This window comes from Calypte anna, chromosome 15 (genome assembly GCF_003957555.1).
Source record: "Calypte anna isolate BGI_N300 chromosome 15, bCalAnn1_v1.p, whole genome shotgun sequence".
NCBI lineage: Eukaryota > Metazoa > Chordata > Aves > Apodiformes > Trochilidae > Calypte > Calypte anna.
The window spans coordinates 5,656,653-5,681,360 of record NC_044261.1 but is presented as its reverse complement, the minus strand read 5'-3'; the positions used below and the strand labels follow the sequence as shown (position 1 = coordinate 5,681,360).

The window sequence follows — 24,708 nt, the reverse complement described above, 5'->3', positions numbered from 1 at the left end:
GCTGCAGCAGCTTATTTCTTCTCTAACAAAATAACCACCCATAGAGGCAGTATGCAGAGCAATAAGCTGAGTCATGGTCATTCTTTGTAATGATTAATTATTTGAAAATGGATTTTAAATTTGTGAGGTATCTCTTTTCCTGCTGTTCATAACAACTAAATGGTTGAACATTGTGAGTAATTCTGTCTAACTCATGCTAGTGCAAGTGGAGCAGCTGCTCTGTATTTTTAGTGTTCCAAATAATAGAAGAAAATTTGCATGAAGGAAAAATAGGTTTAATATCCAAACCTTCTTTTTATGAAAAGGGACACAAAGCAGTACATTCTCAAAGCAGCACAGGCATTTTTCAGCTATTGCTGCTTGCAACCTGTTGGAAGGTCTCATGAATTGTATGTGCCTTTCTTCATTTATAAATCCAGGAAGGCAAAAAGGAGGCATAGAATAGCTGTAAAAGTCCAAGTTAAATAACTCCAGGTAAATGGGAATTGCAGTTTGCTTGGCAATGAGCAGAGCTCCTCTGAACTGTCAGTAAAAAAGGACTGTGGACAGACTTGGTCAGTTCTGCAATGAGATTTCCTAAGTTCCTAAAATGCAGTCCAATTACAGAGCCCTTTTTCTTGCATGATTGAAGCCTCTCTTAAAATCCAGCCTCTGGTATGTGGGGTTAAAAATACCATGTCCTCTTACCTGAAAGCTCTTACTGGCTGAGCTAAGGCTTCCATATTTGCAAAATTATTCAAGAATCTCATTTGGAAAGCTCTGTAGAAGTGTCAGCTGCTATTATGTACCTCGTTGTTCTAAATGACAAGAAGAAAATTACAGAAAGTAAGCCATCATTTTTGTGAATCAGAGCCCTCCCACTCCCTTACCACTGCTTAGCAATTTTTTATGCCAGAAAAAGGAAGGATTTATTTAAAATCACAACTGTCATGAATGATGATTCCCAGCCCACACCTAGCTTTTGGAATGCTACATTTCTGAAGCTTTAGGTGCATCTCTCTGCTCTTTGCAAGAAAGTTGTACAACTTCTGTAATTTTACCAAAAAAATTACTTTCCAGGAAAAAAAGTTTTTAGAAGAAACAAAGACTACTGAAGAGTAAGCTTGCTTAGTTCAAAAGACAATCTGAAAACATGCCTTTTTTCTCTATATTAGCTAATGTGTGGTTACTTCAGATGTCATTGTAATCTCTGCACCTCTTCACTCTCAGCACAAGATGCAGATACAAGACTGAATAACCATGCTTCAGTTACAAGCTAACTGTATCTTGCTACTCTGGATAGCCATGGAAATTATGAATACAGGCTAATTTTTTTCTGTGAGCTGGGTGGTCTGTTTGTTTTCATCTCTGTGTGAGAATTAGGTAAACACCTCTTTAAGAGAAATTTTCTCTCTTATTAAAAATGCAAGGAAGTGGCTTCCAGCTGCCTTGAGCTTTGAATCTTGGGTATCTGGCTAGGCATGTGATTTTTATTTTACAGAATTGCACCCAACCTCCTTCCAGCTCCTGAAGACTGATGTTACACAGGATAGGTGCTGCTGTTAGAAGGTGGCCATTTATTTTCATGGCCAATCCAAGTCTGTTTCCAGCTTTGTGCAAACAGGAGACCCACATGAGCAGGGTTATAGGTACTGTGCCCTTTTGCACTCCCAGTACCAGTCCTGCCAGTGGCAGCACCCACATGGGGCCACATCTGCTGCCATGTGAACCCCTCTGATTTTTAGTCTAGATGCCCCCCAATTTTTTTTTTTCAGCACTTCTTGTAATTGGATCTCAGAAATATTTGCAAGTCCAGTAGGCACACAGCTCCACTTTGACCAAAGATTATCTGATCAGGGAGTAAGCTGAGAGGAAGGTGAAGTGACAGGCATTGCTGCCCACTGTGACACCCAGAGTCAGTTCTTGTTTCCCATGGGCTTTGCCTGTAGGCTGGTGTGTCAGCTTTGGGGTGAGGTTTTTGCATCATAGTGACTCCATATATAGTCAGTGGTGATCTGTGTGTGCTCAGAGGAAGATCTGGGGAATGTAAGGAGGAGCCTCCTCTCTCCATGACATATACTGGGAGTGCAAGAAGAGAAGGCTAGAGCTAGACAGTGTGATTGTCCCACCTCTGCATCCATTATGCTTTCAGAAAATGAGGAAGGTGGCACAGCCACACTACCCATCTGTTTGGGCAATCAGCACAGTAAAATCTGCTAATACTTCCCAACACCCCATAATTATTACAGTAGAGTTGGAGCCTGGTCACAGGTTCATGAATTTTGCAAGTTTACATTGAGCTGTGCCATAGAGAGTAAAACTTAAGGATCTAAAATTCTGCTCCAGAACCCCCTGGCTGAGCATTAGGCACTGTGCTACCATGGCAGTAGACTAATGATGCATCTGCTGAATCCTCAGAGAGAAAGTGATTCTGTGTTTCAGTAACTAAAATAAATGTATATGTTTTACCCGTCATCTTTTGGCTTGTGCTGTCTGGTTCTGCTTCAAGCAGATACTTGCAGACTGGAACAGTTTTAGAGGTCAGCAGGATTTTGACAAGCAGAACACATTTGGGTTTGGGTTTGTTTTTTTTTTATGTATTCTTAAATTATTTTTTTTTTCTTTAAAAAAAAAAACAACACAGCAAACCCCAAACTGTCCTTGTGCTGCTGTCTTGCTGCCAGGGGTGTCTCCATTGCCCCTTTACAATCTGTGCTGCCAGGCCCCTGCAGACACTTCAGCTATGTCCTTTATAGGATGTCTGGCCTTTTAGGCAAATACTGCACAGGCCATTCTCTCTGTTCATGCTTGCAACTCCCAGGCAGACAGAATTAGCCTTGGAAACAGCTGTATGGCAGACAGAAAGGGAGGCAGGGACTGGATCTCATGCTGTAACTATCTACTAAAATGTTAGCACTTATTTCCAGAGAACTGGAATGAACCAAAGTTAGCCTTCATGCATATGAGATTAATTCTGACCTGCAGCGTATGATCTGCAATGAAATCATACAAAAATAAATATTCCAGAACCTAAAGATCATGGCTCATTTGCTCCTGTCTGCAAACTCTTGTGTCTGTTGCTTGTTGTACCAGAAACAGAGTCTGTCATTCGCAATTTTTCCTCATTGCTTTTTATTTTTAACTTATTTTTTCTGACCAGCAGTCTTCAGGGTTGATTCCTCCCTCTTTCAGCAGCTGTAATTTGAAAGCATCTGAAGGGTGTAATGGACTCAAGGGTTTAGTCACTTGCTGCTATCTACCATCTCAGTGGCACCTGTTCTTCTTTGCATATTACCTGAAAATTTCTAGGTGACAAACACTTCTCTGGGTTAGGACTCATAGTGCATCTGCCTCACAAATAATTGGGAGTTCCTCCAAAAGGTCCTTTAAAGCAAAATTATGTATTTCTCTAAGGGAAGTCTGAGTAAAGTTTGTTACTCTGGCCATGGCCAAGAAGCAGGGAACCCATCCTTGAAGCTGCCCCACTAGGCCAGGTGGAAGTGGAAAAGTGAAAATTGTGAAAGGGAAAGAAGGAAAGAGAAACAGTGTGCAGAGCAGAATGCTGTTGATGGGCAGTGGCTCTGCAGGCTTTGCAGGTGTGTTTCTGGGTTTGGGCAGCAGCTGTTTCATGGAGATTGACTATATTCTGAGCTTAACTTGTTTATTTACTAGCATAGGAGAACTTTGTTTTTCTGAGCAAGGAAGGTAACTAAGGCACTGCACAAGCAAATAGGAAGGTGCAGGGAGATTCATTAACAAAAATACTGTCTTCTGGTGAGGTATTTTCTGATAGGTTGAACACACTGGGTTTGGTTAGAATATCTGGGGTTTGGATCAATCTTCAAGACAGTAGAACTGGCTGAAGCTCTGCCAAATCCCTTTCATCTGCTGCTGGAAGAGATTGACATGTGGGATCAAGCTGATGTAATTTAGCTGATCTTAAAGTATTCAATAGAAAAAGATTGCTGAAGTAATCACTCCCTGCTCCTAACTCCTGATTATAGAAAATCCCTACAGGGTTTGTCCCCTTTTGCTGGTTCTTGTCAAACTGCAGAGCAGGCAACATTCAGCTCTATTAATAGGTCTTTTGAACATGATTAATTGGGGTTTTAAGTGGGTCAGTTTCTTCCAAAATTTATTCCTTACATAGTTCCACTTGCACTTGCAGCCATCTTCCCTGTTTTATTTTTATGGTATCACCTGGAACTCTTTTCTCAGTTGAGGCACTCTTGTGACTTGATGCACAAGATTTCCAGGAGGAGCCTGATTTATTCCTTAGTTTTATTTTCTTCTTGCCTGTGCAGCCATATCATTAAATTTTCTGCATTACCTGTGCAAGTGGCTGTTGAGCACTACAGATCCTTTAGTGACCTCCTTCCTTTGCCAGTGATACATTTACTCTAGGGGATTCTTGAGCCAGTTCTGCCAATGGACCAGTCCTGCTGCCAGTTTGGACAGTCTGGTTTGGTTTGTTTTTAATACTGTCCTAAGGTGAAGTATTTTTTCATGGTTTGTCAAACAAGATTATGGATTTGACTGTAGAACTATGACTCATCTCAGCCTTCGTTTTTTTTTCTTATGAAGAATGATCCTGGAGGAAAGTGCAAATGAAAATGTCAGATCTGACATAAATAATGTAAAAATGACAGCCAGGAGGAGAGGTCTCCCAGACCTGCTTTCTATTCACAGCTATAGAAAAAAAAACATTATTGGAGGGCTGGGTCTGCAGCTTCTCTACAGTTTTATCCTTTTGACTTCATTGCATTTACATCATCCAGCTATCAAATCTAAATATAAAGTTTTTGCTTTTTATTTTGGAGAATGATATGTATTGGAGAAATACATATCATTATTCTCCATTTTTCTCCCAGGAATTAAGCTTATAGCTTCTGTTCTTAGTTGGTTCTATGAATGTATTTCATCTCCATATTTTATTTCTGGAAGCAATGGTATATCCAGAATGCCACTAAACCAGTAATTCCTAGCTCTGTGTTTTGTCAGGATGCCACTTTTAAAGACTTGATGTCTCAGAAAAGAAACATTATGTTGGACTTGATGTAAAAAAAAAAAAATCCTTGACAGTTCTTTAGCACACAATATATAATGCTGTTGATAAACAGTCTGGTCGACTGCAGTTGGTAGTGTGAGGGCACAAAATTCTGTTGCCTATTACAAACATCTGATTTCAAGGGCATGCTAAAATGCTACCCTAGTGATAGGGATGAGGTAAGAATATATTATACGTGTAGCAATCAGAAGTGCCAGAAACCTTGAATTTCATGTCAGTGCCTGTTGAAAAATGTAATGGGAAACTAATAAAAACAAACTTTTTTTTTTTTTTTTTTTTTTTTTTAAGGAGGGGAATCTTACTGGGGAAAACCTTTCAAAGATGAATTTAAGCCAAATTTGTCCCACACAGGACGTGGTGTTCTTAGTATGGCCAATTCTGGACCCAACACAAACAAATCACAGTTGTAAGTAGTCACTTGCATTTTGTGTTTTATCATTTCCCTCTAGACATTGTGTCTTGGTCTGTTAAGAAAACAAATGACATTTTACAAGCTACACCTTAAAGTTCAGTTAAGTGAAACATTTTGTTGAGTGCTGCATATTGAAATCAGGGTAGCTACAGCTGCTGTTGCCCAGTCTAAGAACAAAGTAAAGCATAAAAAGTAGGTTTATTATACCATCATTAATTTGTTTTTTCTGTTTTTTAGTGTTAAAGTTTTTGTCCATTTTTTAGAGTCCCCCTGTGTTATTCCTTTAACATCATTATACCTCTCCACCCTGTTTAAATTTAGCTCTGTACTGAAGTTTTAGAAAGGGCTTAATGCAGTGAAACATTCTTTATGAAAATGTTGCTTCTTTTTATTCACTTGATTTTAAATAAATCACAACAGTTCTGCTCTGTTGAAAGGTGTAGAACCCAGACATGGCAGAATGCAGAACCTGGGGTTGAGAAGGACTTATGAGTGAAGAAGCAGGAAGAACAGCAAATGAAATTTAAAGATACTGAAGTTGTAATGACCTTCTTTATGTGTAACAGGTGTTTGCCTGCAGTCTTTCAAAAATGTTCTATATTGGGCTTTTATTGGAAATCCTAGGATCAAGATGGAGAATGTCTGTGTGTCTACTGTGCTGTGTGTTGGGACAGGAGAGGGAGGGAAAGGGTTCTTGGTGTTGGTCTTCATGATGCTAAGTATTATTATAGCTTGTAAACTATGCACTAGTGTGGTTAGCTTTAATTAAACACAAGTGCTTGTCTCAGGGCCTTTCAATAGGCTTACTTACATACTTCAGGCTAAGCTTATTTTGGATTGAATGTTATTGCCAATACTCAGGTGCTAAATTAGGGTAGAGTAGAGCTTTTTCTAGAGCTTTTTCTGGTGGTGTTTTTGTGTGGGGTTTGGTGTGGTTGGGTTTTTTTTTGGTTTGTTTTGTTTGTGGGGTTTTTTTAAGAAGCAGAAGGTAGAGACAGTGCATGAGTGATGTACCATCTTGAGTCTCATCATCTGCTGCTGTAAATATGATCATATGTGTCCCTAAAATTTTCAAATGAAATACAAAATTCCTTTATATGTGAAGTCCTTGAGAGACTCCAGCTGCCCAGATTTATAAAGCTTCCTAAGCAGTGTTCAGACACTTTTGGCAACTATTGTGACCTTGGCAACTGGGTGAATAGCTCTCCCCATAAGCAGTAGACACTGCAGTACAGAGTAAGCTGGGTCCCCTGTGTAAGGTGACATTCAAATAATGCTCAGGACTTCTCTCCTTCACAATCATCCTGAGCTATGTTAATTCCATTGTCACCAATTTTATTTTGACTGCAATGACAGATGAGAAACTGTCTATTTCCTACTGCTCTGACATTTTTTTAATTACAGTGCTACATAACTGACCACCCTAATTTTAAGCATTGGATATCTGGGAATAAAGTGGTGCAAAGAACCCCTGCATGAGGCTATGTTGTAGTGTTTGCTTGTGTAGGAGTTTGCATTCTGTACAGCATCTCAGAGCTTTCCTAGGGCAAGTGTCTGACAGATTGTAGCCCCTTCTATTTGCAATCATATAACTTCCTGAGGCAGTTGCTTATATGGAAAAGTCTTTTTGGAATGCATATATATTTTTAGCTGTCTCTAATGTAGTGTAACAGATGGAGACAGGGAAGAGAGCCAGCACAGCATATCCAGCCAAGATGGGCCATCATGGTGTGTAGAGCACAGTGTGGAAACCTCTGCCTCATATGCTTGTAGTCTAAGTCTTCCAAAGCAGCATTAAGCTATAGAGAAAAGTTTTAGCAGTAATGGTTGCTTTGGATTTGGTGTTTTAGTTCTCATATTTAAGTTAAAAGGTACGATTCCCAAAATTAAAAATCCAATTAATTCAAAATGAAAAATCCAAGTTTTGCAGGTTTTTAATTACATTTGACACTTTGAAGTATTCTTCTGCCATGTTTGTATCCAAAGCACAAATGTGCTCTGTCCAGAGGAGAAATGGATTGTTGACAGGTCAGCTTAAAGAGAAAAGCAAAAAGTAAGTGTCTGAAAAGATACATGTCTACACTGGCAGAGGGGTTTTGTGTTATATTAACTGTATTTGCTAGATACAGGCTCTCAGTTGTGCACAAGAAGTGTACTTTTCCAGCAGGATGCACATCTTCCTGACCTGTAGGAGCTTCCCAGAGCTTGCCTGGCCAAGGAGGGAGAAGCTTAGATTAATTTTGGACTTTGTGCAAGTCACCATACCTGGAGTGATGTTTAGGGATATTAGTAAGGTATAAAAACAAGAAGTCAAAGCTCCAGAAATCCAAGATGAAATCCAAGCCCACAAAACAGGGGAGTTAAATGATGTTTGGCCAGCAGGACTCCCAGAGAGGGAGAGAGGTTTGTCTTCTATCAGAGAAGACACTTTGTGTTTTTAAGCATTACTGACTGTTGTTGAGTGTCAAGGAGTGAAATGCTAATTCCTAACATCTTCATTCCTTCCAGCTTCATCACATTCCGCTCTTGTGCATATCTGGACAAGAAGCATACAGTTTTTGGAAGGTAAGTGAAGGATATTGTGAGCAACAGTATAGCAGATGTGCTCTCCTTTGTCTCTGAAGCCTGGAGAAGAGAGTCTTGTGACACTTGCTCTTGAACCTGAGCAAAATTGTAGCTCACAGTCCAGTTCTCCTGGTCAGGAGTAGGTCAGCATCACATCAGTGCCAGTCATCAGCCTCTGCCTTTTTTCTCATTCTGTCTCTGCTTTGCTTCCTCTCTGTGGGTGGCCCTCCATGGAGTCCTGAGCAAAGTAATCATCACCCTGTAACCAACCATGGTAATATTTGTGCATGGTAATTGCTGGGACACTAGAGATCACTTTTTTACAACACTGCTTTCATCTTCTTACAAGCTGTCAACCAGGAAATGAGTTGTGACAAGCTGCTCTTCATCATGGTGTAGAATATAGAGCTTATACATCAGTTAGCTCTCTTGGCCCCTTTTACTCCTTTTTTATTCAGTTCTTCTTTTCTTTTATTCCTGACAATTATAGTTGGTATAAAATCTGTATGTGTGTGTGCATGTGTGTACAAAAATGTGTGTTAAAGTGTATATGTATAAAGATTATTGCCAATGCCAAGACAGAAAGTACACTTTATAAAGAAGTCTGTTCCAAAAGTCAAGCCCTCACATGATAAGCATCAAGGTATTTGTTACAGAATGTATTACAAAGTCTTTATGTTATAGTTTGTTCTTTGCTTCCTCCACTGCTGGTACATGATATTTACCAAGTCATGCATAACTGTTCTAAAAAATGCCTCAGTGCAAATGACATGGAGGGGAATTTTACTAGCCTGCTTGATTGGTGGTTCCTGAGGATTTTAAAATGTTTTTTAAATTAAGATTTGTTTTTGTCCTTTTCATCGTTTTATGCATTTGAAAGGCAGCAATTGAAAATAAATGTGTGTACTTTTTACTTGATGAGATGTCATACAAGAGTGCTGTACAGTGAAAGGGATATATTTAATCCATGTTCTCTGGCTTGAGTTCTTGAGACAGAAGCTGACTTTTTTTTAAACAAATAATTTAGTCCTGTTAGTTCTGATACTGACTCTGCAGTAATTAGACCCTTTGAAATTTCTTTCTTTTTCCTCTCTTAGGTCTGTCCTAGAAAAAAATTCAAGTTCCCTTGTCATTTGGCAAAAGCAAATATGTAAAGCAAATTCTAATACTGAAAGCTGACAGCTTCCTGGAGGACTTGCATTACCCTTATCTTAAGACTATTTCAATTAAGCTACAATCTGAGTTACAAAAATCCCATACAGTAATGCTGGTAACCTGAGCTTGCCACCTCATCAAATAGTATTTGGGTTAGGACAGCTCAGCTGAAAACGTGACACTTCTTCAGTTCTGGGTGTAACCTGGCTTCAGGAAGCATCCTATGTAATCCTCCAGTGTCTTTGCTGTGTTTCTCCAGTGTGCTCCAGTTTAACCATAATTCACCAGGAAAGAATGTGTAGAGTGGCTGAGCTTCCTGCCCTGCAGGGAGTGTGCTCCCTGAAGCCTTCCCACCATACAAAACATCTCAGGTACCTTACAATCAAAAAAGCTCAAATGATATTTCTGTACATTACCCTTATTCACTGTACATCACCCTTTAGAGAGGAATTACTGAGTCCAAGTTGATCTATATAGCAGAGATTTATGCAGTTCTAGCAAATTAATTAAGTCTTAATTTTTGAATTGTCCTTGCTACTACAGAAATCTGAACTTGGTTGCCAGAATAAAGAAGTTCTGCTGCTTTCTGAGCATTGTAAATATTCCTAGCTGAAATAGAAAGGGACAACATTTATTTAAAATGTTGGTTTAGAATCATGTTTCAGTCAGTGGATGAAAACTGAGTGACATCTTCATCAGAATAGAGTAGATTAATTTTACTCTGGACTCTCATGCATGTAAATGAAGATTAATTCAAAGAATGTTGAAAATGAAGCTGAGATGGATGCATTCTAGTCACTCTATATTAATCTACAAATGGAATATTTGAATAATTGAACTTAGAAATTAATGTAAAAGGCTGCTCTGAGTGGCTCTTAAGATCTGTATTCTGTCATCAAAATCCTTCATCTGTTTTTACCCGTGTTTGTTTTTAAAAGCCATAAAAGCCAAAAGATTCCAGAGATGGTACCTCTAGTGTAACTCAGGCTTCAGTTTGCTATTTCAGATCCTGGGTGTTTCCAGGATTTGGTGACTGTATCTGATCTTAGGCTGCATAGTACAATAATATCTGGGAAAGCATATCTGGGAATAATATCTAGGTTTAAGACTAGAATCAAGCCATGAAATCAGAATTGTTTGTTTCCCTTAATGTTAAATTGGGTTGTCTTAACTGCATACTTACTGTCCTGTTGTGACTTTGATATAGATTGGAGGATTATTTATTTCAGTTAACATAAAAACTTAAATGCCCTCAGCTTTTTCTGTGCACCTCTGGTTCATGTTAGCAAGTGCCACACTCACATTCTGCTTTGAGAGCAGAATTTTATTTGGCTTGTTTGTAATTTGTATAGAAGTTTTCCCCAAGCATTCCATACTTCTGAGAAGAACAGAAAAAGAGCAAAAAGGTAACCATTCCCCACCTCTTGTTTTTTTGGGCTCTGTGGGATGGAACATTGAAAAGTTCTGTCTGTAGAGAGCTGCATCTTATTCATGTCCCCACTGGTTTGAAACACAATTTCTGCATAGTACCAGCCTTGAAGAGGTGTCTGTGGAAAGGTGGCACTGTGGCAATAATGAGGGTGGATATTACTGAAAATAAAGGAAATTGGCATGAATGGGGAGCAAAAACACAGGTGAGAGTGAGAGAAGCATGCCTTCCCTTGGAGGTGTGCTGCAGGCTGCATGGATTTCCTCCTCCAGCAGAGCTGCCTAGATTACTAGAAATGTTAATTACTAATTTAATTACCATTTCTTTTGACTCAAAGAATGCTGTAATTAATGTGAAAACTAACTGGTGGCTTTTGCTGGCTTTTAGCTAGCTGGTAAGGGGTTTAACTTACAAACTCAAATAATGTAAACCAACTGATGTGCATTTGGTATGCACAGAGTGGATTTAGAAGCATTTGCAGGTGGCTGCTGCATGGGGAAGGTGCAGTCTGCTGCTGTTGTAGGCTGTGTATGGAGGGGTTCCCTCTTATCCATGCCACAATGGGGAGTTCAGCTGTTGCCTGATCTGCATCAGCTACAGGGATGTTACACCTAGAACACCAGTATAAGCTCATGTTCCTGTCTGGCAGGCTTTATGAAATCTAAATGCTTTTGTGGAAGTTTCTTTTCCTTCGATAAATATAAGTTAAAGTTATAAGTTAACCTTATAAATGTTAAGGTTAAGTATTCTTTCACCTGTTTAATGCTTCTGCAATTCTGTAGAATGGGGCAATGAAAGTAACTCTTTTCTCCTCTGGAGTAATCAGCTATATCAGCCAACTACTGGGTAACTATTCAGTTACCCAGGTGTGGTTAAGTAACATACAGTGTCCATTTGTAACATTCTCTGAGTAATTTGAACCAGTGAATCCCAATGGCTTCTAAACTGGGAACTCTGGTTTTGCTCCTGCTTTAATACACCTGAAGAACAGAGAAACTGCCTGACAGCAGAAGAGATGATTCTGTTGCTGAATCTACACAGGGAGCCTGACCTAATTCCACACTGCAAAGTCTGCTCCCCAGGCACCAGGATAGGAGTGAAGAGCAAGGTAGGAAAATAACCCAGGACTCCTTGTGGAAGCCATGGCCATGATTTAATGTAGCACACGAGGACGGGGCTGTCAGAGCTGCATGAGGGCTGCTGTCAGTTCCAAAACAGTTGCATGATCTCTGAAGAGGAACATGTGCCAAAGAAGAGAAGTCCTTACATGCCAGGTTCATCTGTTGAGTCTAGTTTCTAAAGGTTTTTTCCAAGTTGTTTGATTTTTTTCAGTGCCCATCATTACTGTGTCTCGCCTGTGAGATTAAGCCCTTATGAGAGACTGAGATGTTTCAACTGCATTCTTGTTGCAAATTCAGATTGCTCACTCCATTTCAGATTGGGTGTATACATAGAAAACACTTTGCCCTGGCTCTACTTGTTTGTGCATGTATATATTGTTCTCCCTGTGTGTATGTGTGTGTGTATAAATATATGTACTCTTTTTATAAAAATATTCTTGAGGGCAGAATGTGTTTGCAAAACAATGTTTCTTTCTGGTTTCTGTTGCTAGTTTAAAACATTTTTTTGAGAAAGTCCAGACATTGTTCTTGTATAGTCTTCTGACCAGGAAACCCTATCATCTTGGACCACTGCCATCCACAGCATTGCATAAGGCTTAATTCCTATAATTCTTCTAAACAAAGATATGAAGTCCACGTGTGAATATCTGCATGTCTGCAGTTTTCTTTGAGAACAGCACTAACTAATATAGCAGTGAGGCTTTTGTTGGCATATTACAAATAGATAAGAGCTTGCTCCAGGTATTTCACTTACACTTCATGCAAAGCCAGTGGCAGTGTTTATGAAGCAAAGTTACTGCTTTGCCTAAAGGAGCCTTAACAGGAAGTGAGATTTTAAATAACATCTCTGAATTTGAAATGCAAAGATTTCCAGTGCTAACTTGGCTCAATTTTCCAGAAAGCAGAATTGCACAAGTAAGGGTACATTTTTGTTTTTGTTTCTATGCTAACATAAAAAACCCTAAATGTACCTACTTGTTGTCCATGCTTAAATGTAATGCAACATTTATCAAGCTCCTCTAAAAATACAACAAGCTGTCTCAGGGATGCTGAGCTAAATATATAGTTGAGATCATCATTGCTCTGCTCAACATCTACTGGAAGCACACAGCAAACCCTCCATTTCACTGGTTCTTCTAAAGAAAATGCTGTCTTGAAGGTATCGTTCTTTTCACTGTAGAATGTCATCTGAACATCTGCTTAAACCTCACTTAATCAACTTCTAGGACAAAGCATTCATGGCACTTTCTAAAAGGAATAGTACCAAAAAGAATGGAAAAGGCTAAATTTATTTCTGTCTTTCTCCCTTCCTTTCTCTGCTGCCCTCCCAGCATCATCCTGAGTGAGGAAGGCTGATGTGTTGTGACCTGCTACCATCCATGTAACACACCACATGAAAGGGTGTAAAGGGATATTAGTCTGGACTTCTGGAGTTTGCATTTTGTTTTAATGAATCTGACATACAGGATTCCTTATGCTGAGAATCAAGATTTATTCATAGAACAAGTTTTAGTTCTTTTTGTTCAAAGTTAGTGGATATTAGAATAATATTAAGTAGTGTCTCTCTTTAGAGGTTTGTTCAAATGGTTTAATGTAGTGATCTGATGGTCTCTTCTATGTATTGGCTTTTTCTCATGGCAAGCTTTCTGTTCCTGTTTCTTCTTACACCCAGAATGTGTGTTGTGGGACAGACAGAGTCCGCAAATCTACTCTGTCATGTTGGTTTCCTCATTCTGTGAGAAGCGATTGTGTAACAGATGCCAGTGGATGGGCTTAGACACATATCTTGTCAAACTGATTTTGGTGCTGCAATGCAACATCATGAGACTTGACAATAACACATGCAGTGTTTCAAGAGCCTGCATCTATGTTATCCCTCTACTTAGACAAATCAGAGGAAAGTTTGCAAAATCTTTCATTGTTTAAGTTGAAATATTCCATTCATTTTTGTGTCAAGCCATGAGTGCTCTGATTAATGAGCACTTCAGGTTTTGCTGGAGAGATGATATTTGGAATCAGTTCTTGTCCTTTTTGGATTTTAATTTTACTGATAAAATTTTTTACTCAGTCCGATACTTGGCAAGGTTTCCAAGTGGTCTCTAAACAAATACGACTAGTAAGTTATTTCCAGTTCCTTTGGTTAGAGCTCTCTGCTCTGAGATGGTAGTTTGTATCCAAATTAATTAATTTTTTTAATTGGTGTTATGACACTGTCTAAAGATGTAAATGTATATTGAGAGTTCACTGTACTGGCACTGTAATACACAGATATTCTCTGTGCAAAATGTTAGAGAATGCAGGGATGTAAAAGCCATTTTCCATTTTAGGGACAGGAAGCTAAGAAGAGAAGAGTGACATGCTCTGCAGGCATAACAACTTTAACTTTCTCCCCCTTATATAATTGCGTTGTGAGAGACTATTTAGGTCATTTATCATGACCTGTGAATGCCATGGCTGTCCCAGCCTTTTAAAATGTAGCAAAGAAGGATTCCCAATTAGCATAGCAAACGAAGATCCCTCAGGGCTAATGTTGTGGGAGGTCTGGCTGTGGGCTACGGGCTTACCCAGTTGAGATTGCCAGTGCATAGCTGCTGATCTGGCTATTCCAAATCATCAGAACCTAATTAAATGAAAACATGTGAACAGATAATGAATGGAGCTGTTGGCTAGAAAAATCCTCCAATATTAAATCAGAAGTTTCCTTTAGGGACAATGAAAATACAGTGACTGTATCTTAGGCTGTGTGTTAATCATCAGTATTATAAGTGAGTCTGATACTGGCCTGAAGGAGGATTTTAAATTTGAGGTTTTGTTATCAGTGTTCCAAAGTTCGTGCAGGGTCTTGAAGCCCTGTGCTGCATCCCCCACTGTGCTACCTCCAGTTATTAATAACTGAGGCTGTTCTAGCCTGCATACATGTTTTCAAATTACTCTTAAAAGTAACATCCTGATTACAGAATATCGACAGGCCCTTGAGTAACAAAGGGGAGAAGTTTGGAGCAGCACAGCAGAAAAAAAATGTCAGCAAGGAAGGACCCTCTTGAGGCAGGCACTGAGCAGCACCCTCTTGGACTTGCATTGTTTTATTTTCTGTGATGAGCTCTGTCTCTTGGGGCATGTTTAGAGCCTGTCCCTGCCTGTGGGGTGGCAGTGAGGGGCAGCAGAGCTCTGCATGAAGCCCAAGGGCTGTTGGATGATAAGGACCCTCTTCCCTCTCAAACCAGTGGTCAGCCTGTTTCGTTTGGTTAGCATGGCTCTTGGAAGGAGTGTGTAAATCTGGTGTGGGGTGGTATTAAAGGGTGTATTTCTCCATTGGATCAGACCACTGTAGGTGGGAGCCAGGGGCCTCTCCCTGTGGTGGCTGAGCAGACTGTTGTGCTGGGATTGGAAGGTTCTGCCTGGCTGTGAAACACCTGCAAAAGGGAGATGGTGTAGTAGATGTAAATCTGTCAAATATCTGTGAACATGATGTGTGTTTTGTTTGAGGCACTCCTTTCTCTGATGCAAAAGCAAAGTGAGGTGATAAAAAACTCTACATATTCCCCCAATTTGATTCTTATTTTTTTTTCCCCGCCAGTTTCATTTAATTTGATTTTCCTCCATTTTATCTGCCTACCCTTGACAGCCTACCTGTGCTACTGCCAGAGTCCCAGTAATCCCAGCAATCAGGCTTCAAAATAGTTGCCTCCCCATGAAGACTGGAGAATTGATGGCTCTTGGGTTTGCAGCCCTGGGCTTCTCAGGGTAGGCCTTATGCATCTCCCAGCCTTGAACCCCTCTGGCTTCAGGAGCAGTGTTTTTGAGAATTATGGCTACTTCTGATTGTCCCACAGCCATTAATATGGGATGTATTTTTGGTTCCTGGCCATGTGGCTTGGCTCTCTTAAAACAGATGTTGTCCAGCTACAGCCTGCTTTGCTAAGGGATCTGTATTGCTTGGCATCAACAGCCTGTCTTCATCTTTATTTACTGCTCTTCTAAGTATAGCTGTTTTCAAATTTAATTGGGGATGATGATGTGGATAAAAGTGTTAAATACCCTGGGACCAGGATCTGATCCCAGCAGGACCACTCTGGAAATGTACTGACTCAGTGGTTCCTATTTAAAATTAGATTTTGACACCTGTCAGACAGTTTGTTATTTAATGTGTGCTGTGTTCACTACATATCATTCTGTTTTCTCAATCAAAATATCAGCTGCCTTCCAGAATTCTGTTCCATGGACACTGTTATCCCTGCTAACCACATCTGTTGTCTCAAAGACAGAAGGTTGTTTGACAGACTGTTTTCCACAAAACCTTGTTGATTGCTGTTGCTTATTTCCTTTCTTTCTTAATCATGTCCTGTCTCCGCTATTCCATTATTTTGCTGGGATAAATGCCAGGATGACAGGCTTATAATTATCTGGACCACCCCATTTATCCTTTTAAAATATCCTTTTCTGGAACTTTCCCATTGTTCCACACTTCTTTTGAAAATGAACGTGCAGCAGTCCAGAAAGTCTTCAGCTTTCTTAAACATTTTGAAGCAAGTGTTTGGATATGTTGACTTGAAAAATGAGAGGCCAGGGATTTAACATTCTCCTAAGTAGAAACTGTGATGAGAAGTGCCCTGATGTTACCTTGTGGCTTTGACTTTATGCTCTGTTGTGTTTCCAGAACCCTCACAAGCTCATGGTTGTGAAGTCCTTCACCCTGTGCTTTCTGCATTACATTCTGTTCTTACAGACAGCACTGTCACTGCTCTCCAGTAGTGCCATAGTCACAGTTCCTGCTCTTCCTAATAAAGACTCTTTCATCTGATACACAATTTAAAAAGATAAAAATAAAAAAAAAATAAAATCAGAAGTCAAGGAAAACATTTGCTTTCTTGACCAAGTATGCTGGTTTGTTTTTCAAAGCTCATGGGAGTAACAGATGATTTATCCGAATTTATGGAGGTAGCATTAGCAAGTGAAACCTTTTTTAAATGGATTTGTGTCCTCTTCCACAGACAGCTGTTCACAGTCTCTCATTCTCCATCATGCTGTTTTGTGTGGCTACAGAGTTCTTTGACAAATGGCTTTGCCTTGCCTCTGAGTATTTGACTTTTTCATGTTCTGTTTAATTTTAAATTCAAATCTCAGATTTGAGGAAAAAAATCTTACCTTCTGTACTGAATGACATTATCTTATCTTGCAAATACAGTTGCTTTTTCCTCTTCTCCCAAACACTATGGTTTAAAAATCTGCCAGGGTGATGAGCATAAATTAGATGCAGTAGATGTAAGAGAACAGGAATATTTTGAGTGTGTTGTGATGGCTAAAAATCATCTTCTTCCTCTTTTAGGGTAGTTGGTGGTTTTGAGACTCTGACTGCTATGGAGAATGTGGAAAGTGACCCAAAAACAGACCGTCCCAAGGTAGGTGTGAAGCACCATGGGCTGTGCAGGGGGGAGTGGAGGCATGTGGCCCTGTGTGGCACTGCAGTTCACCCTGCTGCTGCTTCTCTGAAAGCTGAGCTTGGGTAAGATGGCAGAACTTAACCCTCAGATTGATTTGTTCTGCTGTTCCCAGGAGGAAATACGAATTGAGGCGACAACTGTTTTTGTTGATCCGTATGAAGAGGCAGATGCCCAGGTGAGGATAGGTGGTTATTTGTTTTTTTCAGAAAGGCCAAACTCTTTGTTGGAGAACTTTGTAACTTAATGCCTTTTATTTGAACACGGGCAGCTCCTTGGCCCATAGCGTGGCAATTCAGCATCGCCTTATGTGCCAGGGTCATCTCTGCACTCTTCAGCACAGAGGTCCCATAACTGTAACTGAGTCTGGCACGGCTCCCAGTCCATCATGATTCAAATGGTTTCCTTTCCAAATGCCCACGGTAACTCTGGGCAGTTACAGGTGAGAAGAAAGGAGTTTTGTTATAATGGCTGCAGACAGCCTGTTTGTAGTGGCCCTTGAGGTCTGTCTCCTAAAGCCTGCCCCGTAATCATAGCAGTGCTGATTGCTGTTTTAGATTGTTTTAAAGCTTCAAACAGTTATAGACATTTTCTCCTTACTCTGGACTACCTCTTGCAACAGATTGCACTCTTTGATTCCCACAGGTTGCTGCAGAAAGAGAGAAGGTCCAGCTAGAAGAAGAAGCAGCCAAAACAAAAGCTGAGGTGGTCCCACTGAAGAAAGAGGTCCAGACTCCTAAAACCTACCGGCAGGGGATTGGAAAATACATTAACATGGCTGCAGCGTGAGTTCCGTGCCCATCTGATCTTTGTTGAGTGCTTGGTTTGTGCCAGCAGGCTTTGCAGACACCTAATTGTCAAGTTCCCTCTGCTTCTGTTGTTTTTCAAGATTACAAGTTAACTGAGCTTTTCTTTTAGCACTTGAACATGACCAAGTTCATCTTTAACATTGTGTACTGACTTCAGAACTGTAAATACATTTCCACAACGCAGAAGTCCTTGAGGAACTGTACTGTGTCACTTCCTACTCCATCTTCTATTCTCTTCCTCTTCTGCAGCTATTTCTGAAGGTCATGGTCCCACAGATGTTTCTCTTTCAGTAGCTTCTCCCCTGCACAAAGTAGTTGCCTTAAGCCCATATCAGTCTGCTGATCTGGTTCCCTGTTCAGCCACAAAAACAGTTCTACCAGCAAAACTGAAATGGCCAGTAAGTGGAGCAGGTTCCCAGACTTGCTGTGGGAGCATAGGGTGTCTGGTGAGTACCTCCAGGGTGCCTGGCTGGTTGTACAGGCTTCTCCTAAAGCATCCTCTCCCAGACACCCTTTGTACACCCACTGCAATTGGCAGAGTCACTTGCTTTCCTAAGGACAGTACAGAATCCCACCCAAGTGGCAGCTTTGCATGACTTTTGGATAAATTAAAATAAATGCCTTCCATTTGATTTTTTTGCAGGCTTCTCTAAAAGCATTTGCAAAAATGCTGCTGTCTGTCTGCTACATGAAGGCATGTGTTTATGCATACACAGATCTGGGCAGCTATTTAATCAGCTTCTATGTGCCTGTGTGACTTACAGGCATTTGCATAACTGTGAGAACAAAATACGTGAGCCCATGTAGGTCAGTTTGGTGTTTCAATTACAAAATATTGCTTGTCTTTTAAAATACTGTGTTCAGCTTAAAATTTCTGACATTCTGTGCTGTATTTACAGAGGAAAGCCAGGCAGAGTTTGCAGCTCTCTGGAAATGGCCAAGGAGTACAGAAAGGACTTCTTGGTACTTCACTTTTTGCAACCTGCCTTGAAATGAAGAGTTTGGTCCCTAGCAGCCCTTTGGCAGGTTCAGGGCTCTCAGTCCTCTCTATTGGCTACTGATACCTGACAATAAAACCATTTGGTGAGCTGGCTGCACAGTGTTTCCATGGGGTTGCAAAATCTGCTCAAGAGAGGCTGAGACCAGCAGCAGGGCTGCAACAGGCAGTGCTCAAGAAACAGGAAAGGATCTGAAAAACTTGCCTGGATGCCTTATACCTAATCCTCCATAAAACCTTTTGCTGACACAAATGCAGGGGAGAAAACGGGGAGAAAACTTAAAGATCACATTTTCACTAAAAAAGTGCATCTGTCAAATCTTTGGCTCTGGCCTGGACAATTTGTTGGGTTTTGAACATGGTCCTGGACGTGTTCGGAGCCTGACCTGAACCATCCCCACAGACTGACACACTCTCCCCCTCTTTTTAGATATGTCAAAGGCCCCCATCCCTCTCCCCTGCTGTCCCCCATGCTGGCTCCAATATAGTTCTTGCTGAGAGGAGAAAGGCATCCCAGCTGCCCTGATCCTACCAAACATTAAATAGTCCCTGAAAGTTGTTTTCCTGTTGACTCCAGGAAGCGCAGCATGGAAGATGACGGCCCCTCAACCAGCACAGCTGTGAAGAAAGAGAAAAAGAGCACAGGCTTCGGGGACTTCAGCTCCTGGTAGCAGCTTGGGGAGCCTAGCACTGGAGCAGCACAGCAAAAAAAGAAAAGGCAGCCTCCCACATGTCCTGAAAGAGCCTGAAGGCACTCTGTCCTGGGGAGGGAAGGCACCAGCCTGCCCTTCCACTGGGGAAGAAGACTGTTGCTTTGTTAAGGCTGGTTAATGTGGCTTTGTTTTCTAGAGAACTGTGTTCCCCCCACTGCATCTTCCTCGAAGGCCTTTTTGTTGTTGTTTTGCTAAGCAGGGGAGCAGGCAGCCCAGCTTCACTGGGGATTAGCTGGAGCCTTTTCCTGCCTGCCTGGCAGCAGACCAGGCAGAGCCCAGCCTTGCAGGATGCTGCTTCAGTGAACAGCTCCATTGGTGAAAGGGCTCCTTTTACAGGTAATCGTTTCCAGATGAGGCAAGTCTGCCAAATGAAGGGATGAATTAATGTGGTGGGGAAAAGCCTGTGCTGTTGCAGTGCCTTGCAAAGGCTCTAGCCTGTCCTGCCCTTCCCTTCCATCTGCCTTTTGCTAGTTCTCAATAAGGACCAATTCACCAATTCTATCTTCTCTTTGTGGGCCTGCAAAGAGGATGGCCTGACTGCTGTCAGTCTCCACAGGGCCTTCCTCACTCCAGAATGAGCTCTCTGTGTACCTGGTTCAGTCTTCGACAGCCTGGGAAGCAGCAAATCCAGGTGAGGAGTCTGGGGTCGCTTGTTCCTCCCAGTGCCTGGCCTTCCCTTAGCAACTGGGCAGCCAGAGGGGCCAGGATGCACCAGTTCAAACCTGCCCTCTGATCCCTGACATCTTCCCATCTCTGGGGAAAACCATATAAAATACAGCTTACAGGTGTTTCAGATATTTCCACATTACCCACAAATTATTAGGAAGCTTAATAAAGGCTTTATGGGGTAAAGATGTATCAGCCTGTAAAGTTCTAATGTTTTAATCCAGAACTTGTGTCTTGCCATCACGTAGATGTAGCAGGCTGAATCCTGAACATTACTTTTCAGTTGATCTTAGGTGTATTCATTTGACAGAAATACCATCCCTAATTCTCAGTGTGGCTCAGGAGACAGTTTTGTAACCAGCTTTTTAATAATACCTTTTACTGGTGGGTTTCTGTTTTAAGGGAAGACTCCATTTATATGAAATTACTGTAAAAACTTTTGGTGAAATGTTTTGCATTAAATGCTTTTATTTTCTTTTTGAGTGCTTGCCTTTGACTGTTCAGCTGGCATTTCCAAGATCATGGCATTGCAGAGTTGATTGTCATGCAAGGAAATTATTCATTCCTGCTTTCTGGGATGCTCATGAGGAACTCTGGGATCTTTGCGGATATGGTTACGTCTTTATTAAATCATAGGAAGTTCAAAGCAGCCTGAAAGAATAATGGGTTTTGTTTTGCAACATTTTGCAGTGTGTAAGTTTGAAATAACACATGTTTGATTCCTGGAACAGGGGGTATGATGGTTCTTTCCTCAAGCTGTGTTTCTTGTGTCTTACTGAAAGCTTTTGCTTCTCCTGGGCTGGCCTATTCCTGATAAATTTTTATCCCTTCTACCTAACTCCTGCTTCAGCATATTTTTGAGTTGTTGAGTTCACAGAGTTGCTAGACCCAGACTAGGCAGTTTAATGAAGTCTGCAGGAGTAAAATGCTTTTTTGGACGAGATCAAAATGGATATTATTATGAAAGAAATGAGCTTTTGATTAAAAGGAAGGCAACAGAGGTGTGGCAAGGACTTCTGTTTCAGCAAGAGTCCTTGTAACAGGTTGATCTAAGGGACAGTTTCCTTTTGCAGCAGCAGGCTGCAGAGATAGCTGCCCCCTTTCCCTTTCTACTCCAGCTTTTTGGCAGCTCTCACTGCAGTCCTCAAAGGGCCACTGCCCTGCAAAGTGCAGACAGGACTGCTGCCTTCTGCACTGCCTTTTTTCCTCGTAATTTCCCACCATAACACTGGACACAAAAGAAAGAGCCATTTCCTGGCTTCTAGGAAGGGCTGTGCATAACCTTTTAGTTTTGCACTAAGTAGGGGTGAAGCTCTTCAGGCTCTGTTCACCACTTGACCCGAATCCAGTTCCCAGGCTGTTCTGCTGCTGCTCACTGCTGTTGTCACTACCTCCCAGGCTGGGAGATGCTGGCTCTGGCCCATCCCCAGGGTGCTGCTTTGGGTTTGGAGGTCAAGATGTTTGGCTGAGGCCTTGTGCTGAGTCAGCACCCTGCTGGGGTTTGTACTGAGAGCCTCTGAAGGGCAGCAGAACCACTCAAGCAACCAGATTCTGCAGCCATTTCTTTATTCTAAAGTCCCACTTCTGTGCTCCCTCCCGCACCTCTATTTTTGCATATGTGGTCAATTTTATTTTAATTTCAGCTTTTCTTATGATAGACAAAACCCCAGGGATAATGTGATTCCAGCTCTGCCCTAAAACATGAGTGAAAATGGTGAGGGGGCACAAGGTGATGGGGCTCAGGCAGTGTGGTGTAGCCCTTGTTTTTACAAATCCTGTCTCTCTGCTAATTTTTCTGGTCGTACTGAAAACTTTTCTGCCCTGTTCATCTCTTGGCTCTCCAGTCAGGACAGTGTGCTGAAGGAATATCCAAAGCAGCTCCTGCTGTGGCCAGGGGGATAGGCAGGCATTGTGCAGCCTCACTACAGAAACTCCTGGGAAGTGCTGTGCAATTTGTAAGCACATTTTAACATTCTTTGTCTTTGACACTTTTCCAGTAAATGTGCTGAGAGAGAAAAAGTAGGATTTCAACCAGAGGCTGAAGCAGCTTTTGTCTGGCCTTAACTAGAGTAATACCAGCACTTTGCATTCTGTATCTGAGACATTTTGTGGAAAGGCAGAGGCACTGGATGACCAGTAAATGAGTCGTTTCCTGAGCTCTGGCACCATAACACTACACACTACCAGCAGAAAACACCCTTGAGAAGGTGGTGGTGTGTGGTGGGGCAGGTAGCTGTGACCATGTGTCCCCATGCAGGCACACAAAGAGCTGGGGCTGGCAGAGACTCAGCTCTTCACCTCTGCTCTTCCTGGTGTGAACTTAGCCTGGCACCCCAAGGACCACAGTACTTTTCTGTGTGGGAAACAGCACTGATTGGATACTTTTCAAGCTAAATGCAACTCTGTTTCCATATATAGCAAGAGAAAAAGCCCAAAATACTGGTTGTTCAGTTTAATTTTGCCTGTTCTCCACTGGCTTGAATTGCTTCAGCCCACTCTCTTGGAAGCAGGAGCTTGTACAAACAATTCCTCTGCTCTGCTTCAGCATCAGGTGGTAGATCATAGCAATACCTGTCACATGTGTGGTCATGAATTGTGCGTAGTCAAACTTTGTTTCAAGGTCTCTAAGGAAATTCTGCCTTCTGTAAAGCAATGGAGTGTTTCCAGAGCCCATGCCACCTTTGGCCATAAGAAACTGGAGCTTGATGGGGTGGAGCGGAGAAGTGCAAGCAGAATTCAGTCCAGCACAGCTTTGCTCACTGCTAAATTTATTCCAGTGTATTTCTTACTGTGAACTAAAAAACCCCCACAGAACATACTTCTACCAGGTGCTGCTCCAGGATTTGTCTCTCATGTTGTCTTGAGCCTGAACAGTGGGCACAGGGAAGATGTTCAGGCCCTGGACCAGACACTGTTGGGATGCCATTGATACCAGAAGCAGAGCACAGCACAGGCATAGACGAATGGACAGACTGCCTGTGAAGGTCAGTAGGATGGGGGTGGAGGGAGGAAGGGCTGCTCTGCGTGTGCCAGGACTCCTGACAGGTTTTTGCAAGAGGTTTCTCAGCCCTTCATGCCTCTGTGTAGCTCTGCCATGGGGTGGCATGTACCTGTGTGTTGGGTATAGACCTAATTGGCCCCAGAGACTTCGGGATGAGAAGCCAGGATGAGCACCCACTACCCTGCCCAGGTGAGGTGGCATTTACACCCATTTAGTCCCCCAGGCTTTGGCCCAATGTTCATGGTCTAACCTTTGATAAAGCTTCTGTTCAATCACCTCTTGAGTGGCTGCAAAGCTCCCAACAAAAAGCAAAAATCTTCCTGCCAGGTCCTGTCAGGGTTCCTGTTAGTGATGGGCATCCCCTGGTCGAGCTGCTCACCGGTGGCTGCGGGGCAGCTGCATCCCCACTGCCCAACGTGTTTCACCAAGGCAACACCCTAAGGCTTTGTGTTCCTTGCCTAGCAGGCTATGAAGAATTAATAGCAGAAATAATAATGGCAAAACCTGCTGTTTATCTGCCCGATTCCCTTCAGAAGAGCCTATGGTCCTCTAGGAGACACCGCAGCAACGTGTCTGGTGTGGTCACCTGGGAGATCTGCTCTGAGCTGATGCAGTGCATGGCACTGGCACTGAGGCTTTATGGACAGTGCCTAAAGAGAGCAAATTGAAGGCTGTCTTTAGAGACACAGAAATAGTTTGGGGCAAGTTTTGTGGTTGTGTGTAGATGGTCTTGCAGGGCAGCGAGGGGGTTTGGTTTGAAAACAGCAATATGTTGATTTGATGCTGCCTACACTGGCATGTTGAGGTCTGGTCTCAGTGGCAGATGCCCAAGGCACGGCCAGGGATTAAACAAAAGGAGTGAAAAGCTCAAGTGCTAAATACAGCTGAGCCCTCAGAAGGCTCAGAGGGGGGCTGAGCACGCTGGATGGGTGCTGGAACATTGGTGCCAGGTGCTGGTGGGTCTGTGCCGCTGGCTCCACGCGGTGGCAACTGCAGCCAAAGGGACCCAGCACTGATGGGTGTAGAGGACACAGGTGCTTCTGGATTGGGCTGCGTAGGTCCCCTGAGCCTTGGCCACCCTGCAGCTGGGGTGAGCAGCTGGTGGGTAAATCCAGCACTCAGCTGCTGGGTTGTATGTATCACGTATTTCTGGGATCCCCCTGCCACCCCTGGCCCGTGGTGTGTGGAAGCAACAGGACGTCGGAAACCTTGCGCCAGGAAGCGGCTCTCGCAAGCAAGGGAGGGGATTTGCCAAGCACCCCCCAAAGTTTCAACACTGTTTGCTTTGGAGAAGGCAAAACAACCCAAATCCGACTGCACAGGAAGGAGGCGGGCAGCTGCCTGTCCCGGCCGGC

General features: G+C 42.2%; 1 protein-coding gene across 2 annotated transcripts in view; it reads left to right on the top strand.

Moving 5' to 3' along the window:
• Positions 1–20,831, top strand: part of PPIL2 (peptidylprolyl isomerase like 2) — a 62,996-nt gene extending 42,165 nt beyond the window's left edge. For both annotated transcript variants that reach the window (XM_008502736.2, XM_030460724.1), the window contains 6 exons: positions 5,336–5,453; positions 7,968–8,024; positions 17,056–17,128; positions 17,283–17,345; positions 17,813–17,952; positions 19,551–20,831. In XM_008502736.2, coding sequence (XP_008500958.1) covers positions 5,336–5,453; positions 7,968–8,024; positions 17,056–17,128; positions 17,283–17,345; positions 17,813–17,952; positions 19,551–19,644 — 545 coding nt within the window. In that variant the 3' untranslated portion in view covers positions 19,645–20,831. The remainder of the gene's footprint in view (positions 1–5,335; positions 5,454–7,967; positions 8,025–17,055; positions 17,129–17,282; positions 17,346–17,812; positions 17,953–19,550) is intronic.
• Positions 20,832–24,708: the final 3,877 nt, after the last annotated feature.